This window comes from Malus domestica, chromosome 07, assembly GCF_042453785.1.
Source record: "Malus domestica chromosome 07, GDT2T_hap1".
NCBI classification, from domain to species: domain Eukaryota; kingdom Viridiplantae; phylum Streptophyta; class Magnoliopsida; order Rosales; family Rosaceae; genus Malus; species Malus domestica.
Window position 1 is genome coordinate 12,975,136 of NC_091667.1, and position 10,553 is coordinate 12,985,688.

General features: G+C 35.7%; 1 protein-coding gene across 1 annotated transcript; it reads left to right on the forward strand.

Moving 5' to 3' along the window:
• Nucleotides 1-348: 348 nt before the first annotated feature.
• LOC139197715 (uncharacterized) lies at nucleotides 349-3,493 on the forward strand. The gene is made up of 5 exons (XM_070825665.1): nucleotides 349-1,018; nucleotides 1,188-1,432; nucleotides 1,670-1,789; nucleotides 2,699-2,840; nucleotides 3,042-3,493. The coding sequence occupies exons 1-5, from the start codon at nucleotides 349-351 to the stop codon at nucleotides 3,491-3,493; spliced, it is 1,629 nt and encodes a 542-aa protein (XP_070681766.1).
• The last annotated feature ends 7,060 nt before the right edge of the window (nucleotides 3,494-10,553 follow it).

Here is a 10,553-nt window from a genome sequence, read left to right on the forward strand (position 1 = left end):
GAATCTTAAGCAAAATGAAGCTTCAACAGAAACTGAAAAGTCTCCTAAAGCTACAGAATTAAACACAAAAGATTCTGATAAGGTAAGTAAAGAAGTTCAAAATTCATTTAACTCACGTGTCCCTGTTCCTTTTCCTCATAGGTTTATGAAGTCTAAGAAAGAGTAAACTGATAAGGAAATCTTGGATACTTTTCTAAGAAAGAGTAAATTGATAAGGAAATCTTGGATACTTTTCGGAAAGTCCAAGTGAACTTACCTCTTTTAGATGCCATAAAACAAGTGCCCAAGTATGTAAAGTTCCTTAAAGAGCCTTGTACGAACAAGAGGAGATTCAATGATCAAGAAACTATGGCATTAAGCGAGGAAGTATCAACTGTTTTGCAGAAGAAGCTACCACCGAAGTGGAAAGATGCCGGTAGCTTTACCATTCCATGTGTAATCGGAGGGAAAGAGTTTTGGAGAGCATTGTGTGATTTGGGGGCATCCAACAATCTGATGCCTTATTCAGTTTATGAATCATTGAACCTTGGAGACTTGAAGGAAACAAAGGTAGTAATCCAGTTGGTAGATCGTTCAAATAGATATCCCAAAGGCCTATTGGAGGATGTACTTGTGCAAGTGAATGAGCTCATTTTTCCCGCTGACTTTTTTGTTCTTGAGATGGAACATCACCCTATGCCTACTGCACTTCCTCTTATATTGGGAAGACCATTCCTTAGAACGGCACGTACGAAGATTGATGTCTATGATGGTACCTTAACCATGGAAATTGATGGAGAAAGCATCAAGTTCAAAATCTTCAATGCTATGAGGTACCCTAGTGATTTTGAATCTTGTTTGTCTATTGATGTGTTTGACTATTTTGTGCAGGATTGTTTTAATAAAGGTGTGGGACACGATAATTTAGAGAAGGCATTAGTGCATAGCATGACACATGGAAATCTTAATTATTCTGAGCACATTGAAGAAGAATTAAGCCAAACAGTGGCTGCTCTTGAGTCCCTTTCACCAATTCGTGGTAAGTCTTCTTCCTATTTTATTTCTCTTCCTACTTCTAACGAAAAAAACTCTTCCTTCGGTGATTCAGGCACCCAAATTGGAGCTTAAACCGATTCCTGAACATCTGAGGTATGCATTTTTAGAAGAGGATGAAACATTACCGGTTATCATATCATCATAACTCATAGCAAAAGAGAGGGAGAAACTGATCCAGATACTAAAGGATCACAAAACTGCCATAGCTTGGAGTATTGCAGATATCAAAGGTATAAATCCAGCTACATATATGCATAGGATTATGTTGGAGGAAGGTGCAAAACCAACAAGGGAAGCTCAACGCCGTTTGAACCCACTTATGATGGAGGTCGTCAAGAAAGAGGTTATCAAACTTCTTGATGTTGGCATCATATATCCTATCTCGGACAGCAAGTGGGTGAGCCCCGTTCAAGTAGTTCCGAAGCGATTCAAAGTCATAGTTGTTAAGAATGAAGCTAATAAGCTAGTGCCTACACATGTGCAAAATAGTTGAAGAGTCTGTACAGATTATCGGAAGATAAATAGCAGCACACGCAATGATCACTTTCCAGTGCTATTCATTGATCAAATGTTAGAAAGGTTAGCTGGTCATTCTCATTATTGCTTTCTTGATGGCTATTCTGGATATAATCAGATTGCAGTTGCTCCGGAGGATCAAGAAAAGACAACTTTCACATGTCCTTTTGGCACATTTGCATACCGGAGGATGCCATTTGGACTTTGCAACGCCCCTGCCACATTTCAAAGGTGTATGGTAAGTATCTTTTCTGATATGATTGAGAAAATAATTGAAGTGTTCATGGATGATTTTTCAGTTTATGGTGATTCATTTGATACATTTCTACATAATTTGTCCTTAGTTTTAAAACGTTGCCAAGATACTAATCTGATCTTAAATTGGGAAAAATGTCATTTCATGGTTTCACATGGATTAGTTCTAAGGCATATCATATATGAAAATGGAATTGAAGTTGATAAGTCTAAAGTAGAACTTGTTAGCTCTTTAGCTCTCCCTACTACTGTTAGGGAGGTTCGTTCTTTTCTTGGACATGCAGGTTTCTACCATAGGTTTATGAAGGACTTATCAATGATTTCTAGACCTTTGTGCCATTTGCTTCAAAAAGATGTAACATTTGATATGAATGAAGAGTGTGTGGTAGCATTTAACAAGATTAAGAAGTTGTTATCCACGACTCCTATGATCATGCCACCAGATTGGAGTTTACCTTTTAAGTTGATATGCGATGCTTCCGACTATGCCGTCGGTGCAATTCTAGGGTAGCGTGTAAACAAAGTGCCACATATCATCTATTATGCGTCTCAAACACTTAATGATGCACAATTGAATTATTCAACAACAGAGAATGAGTTTTTAGCTGTTGTATTTGCTTTAGAAAAATTTAGATCTTATCTGATTGGGACTAAAGTTATTGTGTTTTCTAACCATGCAGCTTTGAAGTATCTACTCACAAAAAAAGATGCAAAACCGTGACTCATTCGATGGATACTTCTACTTCAAGAGCTTGACTTGGAGATCAAGGATAAGAAATGGAGTGAGAATGTTGTAGCAAATCATCTTAGCAGACTTGTGCATTCAAACACAGAGGAAGATCTCATCCCTTTACGTGAGAGTTTTCCGGATAAGCAATTGTTTTCATTAAAGGTTACTGACCCTTGGTATGCAGATATTATCAATTACAAGGTCACCAAAAAGATTCCGGATGATTTTACACATGCTCAGAAAGATAAGCTTGTCAAAATTGCCAAATACTATGAGTGGGATGATCCTTCTTTATGGAAATATTGTCCTGATCAATTGATTATAAGGTGTGTCCCCGAATCTGAGTTTAAATCTATTCTAACTTTTTGTCATTCTTATGCATGTGGCGACCATTTTGGAGCAAAGAGGACAACTCTTAAGGTGTTAAAGAGTGGTTTTTATTGGCCTAGTTTGTTTAAGGATGCATATGAGTTTTGTACAACATGTGATCGTTGTCAATGAACAGGTAACTTGGGCCCAAGAAATCAAATGCCACAAACCCCTATTTTGATTGTTGCGATCTTTGATGTGTGGGGCATTGATTTCATGGGACCTTTTCCATCTTCTAATGGTTTTCTTTACATTTTATTGGCTGTGGATTATGTTTCTAAATGGGTGGAAGCAAAAGCCACCAAAACTAATGATTCAAGAATTGTTTCAGATTTTATTAAGACTAACATCTTTGCAAGATTTGGAATACCTAGAGCAATCATCAGCGATGGAGGGAGTCACATTTGCAATAGAACATTTGAAGTGTTGCTTAGGAAGTACAATGTCACACATAAGGTGTCTACACCTTATCATCCACAAACTAGTGGTCAAGCAGAAGTATCAAACCGTCGGGTGAAGCAAATTTTGGAGAAAACTGTGAGTCCTAGTAGGAAGGATTGGAGCATGCGCTTGAACGATGCATTGTGAGCTTATATGACTGCTTATAAGACTCTGATTAGAATGTCATGTCCCCATTTCGGTTAGTTTATGGGAAACCATGCCGTCTTTCAGTAGAGTTAGAACGCAGAGCTTATTGGGCGATCAAAGCCTACAACATGGACATGAGTGTTGCCGGACAACATAGAAAGCTCCAATTGAATGAGTTAGACGAAATCCGGAATGATGCATAGAGTCTAGTCGAATATACAAGGAGAAATCAAAGGCATTTCATGACAAGATGATATCAAGGAAGAGCTTTTCCATTGGACAAAAAGTTCTTCTATTTAATTCTCACCTTCGATTATTTCCAGGTAAGCTTCATTCTCGATGGGTTGGTCCATTTGTTATAACTAATATTTTTCCTCATGGTGCAGTGGAAATCCAAAGTGCAAAGACCGGAAATGTGTTCAAAGTGAATGGACATAGACTCAAGCCATATTACGAGTCTTTTGCGGAGCATGATGTGGAGGTCGTACCCCAAGAACCATCTCCCCTTGGATGATTACTCTTGGTACCGTTCGGCTGCGGACGTAAAAGCAAGCGCTTACTGGGAGGCAACCCAATATTTCTATTCATTGTCTTTTTATGTCATTTTCAATTTTGCATTTGTTTTTGTTTTCTGAATTTTCTTGCATGCTAAACTGAATTATTTCTTTTCTTTGTAGGAAAATTTGATTGTGCCCACCATTGGAGTTGATTGCAGAATTGGAGTTTAGGGGTCATCGCTTGATTTTACTGCAAATTGGGGAAGTTTTCAGTCCAAATGCTTTATTTTGTTTCTTAATGTTTTATTTTATTTTTAATTTTATGCATTATTATGTTTTTTGACATTTGGGACAATGTCCAGTTTAAGTTTGGGGGTAAGGATTGAAAAAAAAATGACCAAATTGAAAATTTGAACTGGTTTGATTTGTTTTCGTGTTGTTTTTTTTTTTGTTTTCTTAGTTAGTTTTATTTACTCAAAACAAAAACACAAAACATTCAGAAAATTTGAAAATTAAAAAAAAATTTGTCTTGTTTTATTTATTGTTTTGAATTAGATTTTTGTTAGTTTCCTGACCCAATGATATAATTGGATTGAATTTGAACCACGGTGATCAAGAACTTAGTAAGCATGTGTTGTGTGAAATTCCTTATTCTCTTGTTAGCCTTGTACATGTTTAATCATCTGTGAAAAACCAAATCCACATAGCCTTGTTGATGTGAAACTAAAGTATGACTTAAAGCTTCACATGTGAATATAGTGACCATATACAACCTATGTGAGTTTTTGAGCCTATTGAAAGTGTGTGCATTTTTCATACACTCATATTCTTTCATGTGTGATGAACTTATGTGACTTACATCTCTAGAACTTGCGTAACGATCTTTCAAAATGTTTGTCATTTGATTGCATGAACTTGAAAAGGATAGAGGCATTAGGTTTATCACCATGGCCCAAATGAGCATGTTTCCTAAAGAAAAATGATATCATTAGATTGCCAATTTGAGCCGTATATATTGAGCCTTTTATTTCTTATCACCAGATATGTCTACCCTAATACCTTAAACATTTTTCCTTACCCTTTCCAAGCTGGCTAGTGAGCAATGTGAGATTGTCTTATGAGAAATGTTTGTGAAGTACTTTGAAGGAGTTTGGAAAAAGAATAAGTGTGGGGGTATTTCATGTTTGTATTTTGTTATGAAAAAAAAAAGAAAAAAAAAGAAGAAAAAGAAAGAAAAAAAAGTATACAAAGCAAGTAAAAAGTTTTTTTTTTAAGTTTCAGTTTAGGAATGTGGTTGGAGGTATTAGTAGAGTGGCTGGAGAGCTTGAGTTCTTATAAATCTCAACAAGAGAATAGTTTGCAATGTAGCTTGGAACTTGTGTTTACCTATCCTTTCATTTCTATAACCCTCTTCCTAAGCCTCATTACAACCAATAAAAGTCCTCTTGATTTAAGTTTTGTAATTATGATTGTGGAGATGAGATCTTTATGCAAGCTTATGGTAGATCTTTCACATTTGATTCTTTGAGCGAAACACGTTAAACTAAACATATGTGTGATTGAGAGTATGTCCCGTGAGAAGGTCAATAGTTTGCATGTGGTGTTTTAAAAAAACTTGAAATTGCATTAGCATGGCTATTACACACACTACACTTCATGGATGATTTAAAGGTTACTACTAACATTTGAATAAGGAAGATGAGCTTGGATTAGCTTGTTTGGTGCTAGCTAAGTTTCTTGACGATTTGTTTTCTTGAATGAAATTCTATGAGGGTCACATAGGGGGAAGCTATTGTTTTTCATGTTGCTACCTTTTCATATTTTCTTCGTTTTGCTCGAGGACTAGCAAAAGCTAAGTGTGGGGGTATTTGATAAGCTCATATTTATATATATTTTACATCAAATTCAATTGCCTTTTCTTAGTTAGTTCCTTATATTTTTTAGCTATTTACTTTGTTTTTGTGTTTTCTAGGATTTGTCAAGTAAAGAGAAAAAAAATAGCACAAGTGGGATTTTAAGTAACAAATTCGTCAAAACTGCCTGTGCAGGTCAGCTGAATTTGGAAGCAAGTTGTGAACAGATCAAAATGAATTAAAGAATGATCCATATATGCTTGGAAAGCTACGGATGTCTATTTTCTGGAGCATTTCGCGGATTGTTAATATCATTTTTGTAAAAGAAGTTATGGCCATTTTAACACTGAAAGGTTCACAAGAGACTGAGCAGTTTGTAACTGCAATGAAAGCAATAAACCCAATAAATCTAGCAGCCAAAACTGATGCAGCCAAGAACAAGCCAGCTGACACCTATTCAAATATCAGAGGAAATGGAAATAAAGATGAGGATTAAGTGGGAGTAGTTGGCATAAAGGCTACCCAAAGAGTTACAATTGTTTTACCATTTCCTCTCACTTATTGCCACTACTAAATGGCTGTTAGTGGGTGAGTTAAGGAGAAGAAAATGGGGCAGCAAGTTAAAAAGGGGAAAGGCTGCAGGTTGCAGGTTGGAAAAATAAGAGAAAGGAAAAAAAAATAGAAAAGAAAGAGGACAAGGAAGCTTTGCGGAAAGGAAGGAAAGGAATGAGGAAATCTTGGCATTCTCTCCTCTCGGTTTTATCTTCTCAAACTCATGTCTTTCTTTTGGTTTTATTTGATAATAATATGCAACTAAATTTTTAGTAGTTAGGGGCTGTTTTGAAGCCCCGAATATGATTGCAAGTTTGTTATGACATTTCGTTTGAATTACTTTTATGAATGGATGAAAATTGGTTCACTACTTGTCTCATTGATGAATTCTTTATTTGTTTTCCATGGATGCATACGTAGTAAGCTTATCTAGGATTCTAACACTATGAATATATATGTGCCTGCCCTTGTCGAATTAGGACCTACATATGTTCTAGAGTAGTACTTGTTAATTGCGATTAACATGTGAACCAATTTCTAGGACAAGTAAGACAACGCTAGTACTTACGATGCCTTGTGATGACTCAAACTCTTTTCGTTCTTAATGATTTCTACTTGTTAAATCTATGAACACGCCATTCTAGATTGCATGCTAGGAACTAAGTCAAGTTGAAAACACCGTTCTATTAACATACTAAATAAGAAAGAGTAATAGGTTGAGTTCTAACATTGAGCCAATTTGGGCATCTTCATCCGGAAATAAAGGAATTTGAATGAAACATAACATGTTTGCATGATTATTTGGTGGTGGATAGCAATTCCCCTAACTCGTTTTTCTTAATTTGTGAACTACTTAAGATCTGTTTCTGTCCTGTTTTGGTTCAATTTAATTTAAATAGCAAATCAACTCCAAAAATCCTAAAAATTTGTGTGAGTGTTGATAGGAGCATATTTATGCGCCTTAGTTAGCTAGTTCTTATGCATTTATGTTGTGATTTCTTAGTTAAGTTAGTCTTTTAAGCTATTTTCATGTGTTTTCAGGTTTTAAGGGCAAAATAAGCAAAAAGATGCAATTTGGAGCATTTTGGAGCAAAATTGAGCTAGAATGGAGTTCATGCATGTGGAGCACAAAGAATGGACGAAGTTGAAGGATTGAAGAGCTAGGAATGTGTTTCAAAGTTGAAGACTTGAAGATGCAAAGTTTCCTAATTAAAGTGGGAAAGTGCTTAATTGAAGATGAAATCCTAGTCAAGCATGGATTCCTAGTTGAAGAAGGATTCCTAGTTGAAGAATGATTCCTAAGTGAAGTTGGATTCCTAGAAGATTGAAGTTTCCTACTCAAACAAGGTTTCCTACTTGAAGAAGGGAAGTTGAAGCCAAAGAATCAGCTCAAGTGAAGAAACCTTATCCAAAACATTATCCAAACCCTATCCTATCCAATCCTATCCTATCTTATCCTAATCTTAATCTACCTATATTTTAGCCACTTGGGAGGATTCCTAGCTCTATTAGGATGCTTAAAATTAGATTTCTAGAAAACCTAATCCTTTCCTACAAAACTGGCGCCTAGAACCTTTCTAGAAGACCTTTGCCTTGCATTGCAAATCAGCCACTTTCCCTCCACTTTGTGCCGTGGGTTTTTACCCAATTCCCTTGGGATTTTGGTTTCTAGAAGCCCTTATCCCTTCCTAGATAAGTGCCGCACCTTATCCTCCCATTCCCTTTGGATTTCTGATTTGTTTTCCTTCAAGGATTGTGTTTTATTTTCCTATGCAACTTAGGCCTTTAAATCCTTTTCCTTTGCTACCTAGGGGCTGTGATTTTCAGCCTATATATATGTAGTGCCGCACCTTCTCATTCACACCACCCTCTACCAGATTTTCACTACATCATTCACCCAATCATCCCTCTTGTGCCGTGAGTTTGCAAAGGAGAAGGAAGGAGACTCTTGGAGCCGTGCATGCCATTCAAGGAGCTTGGATTGTTGGAGCGTTTCTAGGTGTTTTCTATCTTTATGTCAATGTTTAAATTTATTTATCTTTGTTTATTTGCGAACATGAGGAACTAATTTCTTTGTAGTTAGAGGGGAATTCAAAGCCATGATCATATGTTTTATATGACTTGATTTCCTCCAGTTATGATTTCATAAATCGTGAATGTGGTTTACTTATCTATTTGATTGATAACATGTTTATGTATGTTGATTGAGGGTCAACACTTAGTTTGCATGCATGAATTTGATGTTAGAGTATAAGGGAATTTCACCTAATCGTTATTAACTTATATTCATAAGTAGTAAAAGTCGCTAGTCACGATTGTGTTAAGTAAATCCTTGGCAAGAGTAACATGCGTATTCCATAGTTATGAATGCCTTGTCAATGTTTATGATTTCCATTGAACTTAATGATCTTTGATATGTGTCTCTATCATGCGTATTCCATAGTTAGGGTCCTTGATAAGAATAATTTGGTTGTAATGCGTATTCCATTCAATTCAATGAATCTAGGGAAATCTGAGAATTAATTGGTGCAATCTAGTTAATTTGGGACATTGTCATTCATGGTTTGTTGAAAGAGTACCTGGAAATCGAGTCGTATGCATATGTTTCATGTGTGGAGAAGGAACCCTCTAACTAGCCTTTCACCATTCTTTTTCATCCAAAATCGTTTTCATCAAGTTTGTTTTTAAAGTTTATGTTTTAAAGTCCAAATTCGTCAAAACCAAACCCCTTGCTTTTAAGTCTTGTTTTTAGAGTCAAAACTTGTTTCTTTTAAGTCTTTTGAGTCTTTGAAGTTCTATTTTCGTCCAAATCACTTTCTAGGTCTAGAATTGAGTCTTTTTTATTGTTATTTGCTGTTTTGAGTGTTTTGAGTTAGTTTTGAGTCTATAGAGTCTAGTTTAGTGTTTTTGAGTCTTATTTGTGTTGATTAGCATCCCTAGTTAATCCCCGGTCTAGAACGATCCCTACTTGCATCATTACTACAATTGTCATCAATAGGGTTTAATTTGTGTGTCAACTTAATTTTCACATCAAGTGTAGCTCTATGTGTCTAGTGTGTTCATGTAAAATTTGGTAGACTTTAGATAAGTGTAAGTCAGTATAATAATTATTTTTCGGTGGATGGTCAGTAGGGACATCAACCATTTTTTGTGACATTTTAAGTAGTTAGATAAAACAATCTTCTGCGGGAAAGATCCTTATTTTCATATGCTACAATTGACAAATTTTAGTGTTAATAAGGAAAATCAATAGGACATTTGTGTGCTACTTTGTGATGTGCTTTTAATCCTATCAGTGTTATCCATCCAATTCAATGAAAAATTTTAGGGTTACTATTCACGGTTAATTTGGGGTGTTGGGGTTCATGGTTTATTGGAAAAGCAATTGGAAATCGATTTGTATGCAAGTGTGTCATGTGTGGAGAAGGACCCTCTAGCTAGCTAATCACCCATAATTTCCCCCAATTTCGTGCCAACTTGTTTAGTCTTTAATCGACTTGTCTTTACTTTAAATTCATCAAAAACCCAATCCCCTTTACTTTGTTGTGTCAAATTAGTTAGAATTTGTCCAAACTTGTGTTTTTAAGTGTTTTGAGTCAAGTTAAAATTAATTTTCGTCCAAATCACCCTTTAGTGTCTAGTTTGAGTCTATTTGATTATTGTGTGCTGTTTTGAGTCTCTTTAGTTTGTTTCGAGTTCTTTGAGTCTAGTTAAGTGTTTTCAAGCCTAGTTTTTGAGTCAGTTTTAAGTAGATTAGCAATCCCTCCTAATCTCCGGCCTAGAACGATCCCTACTTACATCTTTACTACAATTGTTAATAAAAGGGTTTAATTTGAGTGCTAGTTTATAACACATCAGGACATTAACGATTCAATAATTTATTTCTCTTCTTTGAACCGTGGCATACTTTCGTAATAACGAAGCTCTCACATTTAAGTTCCCGAAGAACCAAAAATCCACTACACTTAAATCAACATATTGCATTCTGTGTTCTTGCAGGAACCTAACTAAACATTCATAAACTAAATTGAACCTGTAGTTTCAAATTTAGTGCCTTTGAAATCCAATGTTTTCATAAAACAATACATCCATGAAAACCTGATGTTTTTCATGAAAACCATGTCTTAGAACCCGAATGTTCTAACTTTGATGCTTATG

Coding starts and splice junctions, on each gene's coding strand:
- LOC139197715 (XM_070825665.1), top strand. CDS start 349: ATGGCATTAAGCGAGGAAGTATCAACTGTTTTGCAGAAGAAGCTACCA. Junction 1,019..1,187: donor GTCCCTTTCACCAATTCGTG/GTAAGTCTTCTT, acceptor CATAACTCATAG/CAAAAGAGAGGGAGAAACTG. Junction 2,841..3,041: donor TCCTTCTTTATGGAAATATT/GTCCTGATCAAT, acceptor GTCAATGAACAG/GTAACTTGGGCCCAAGAAAT.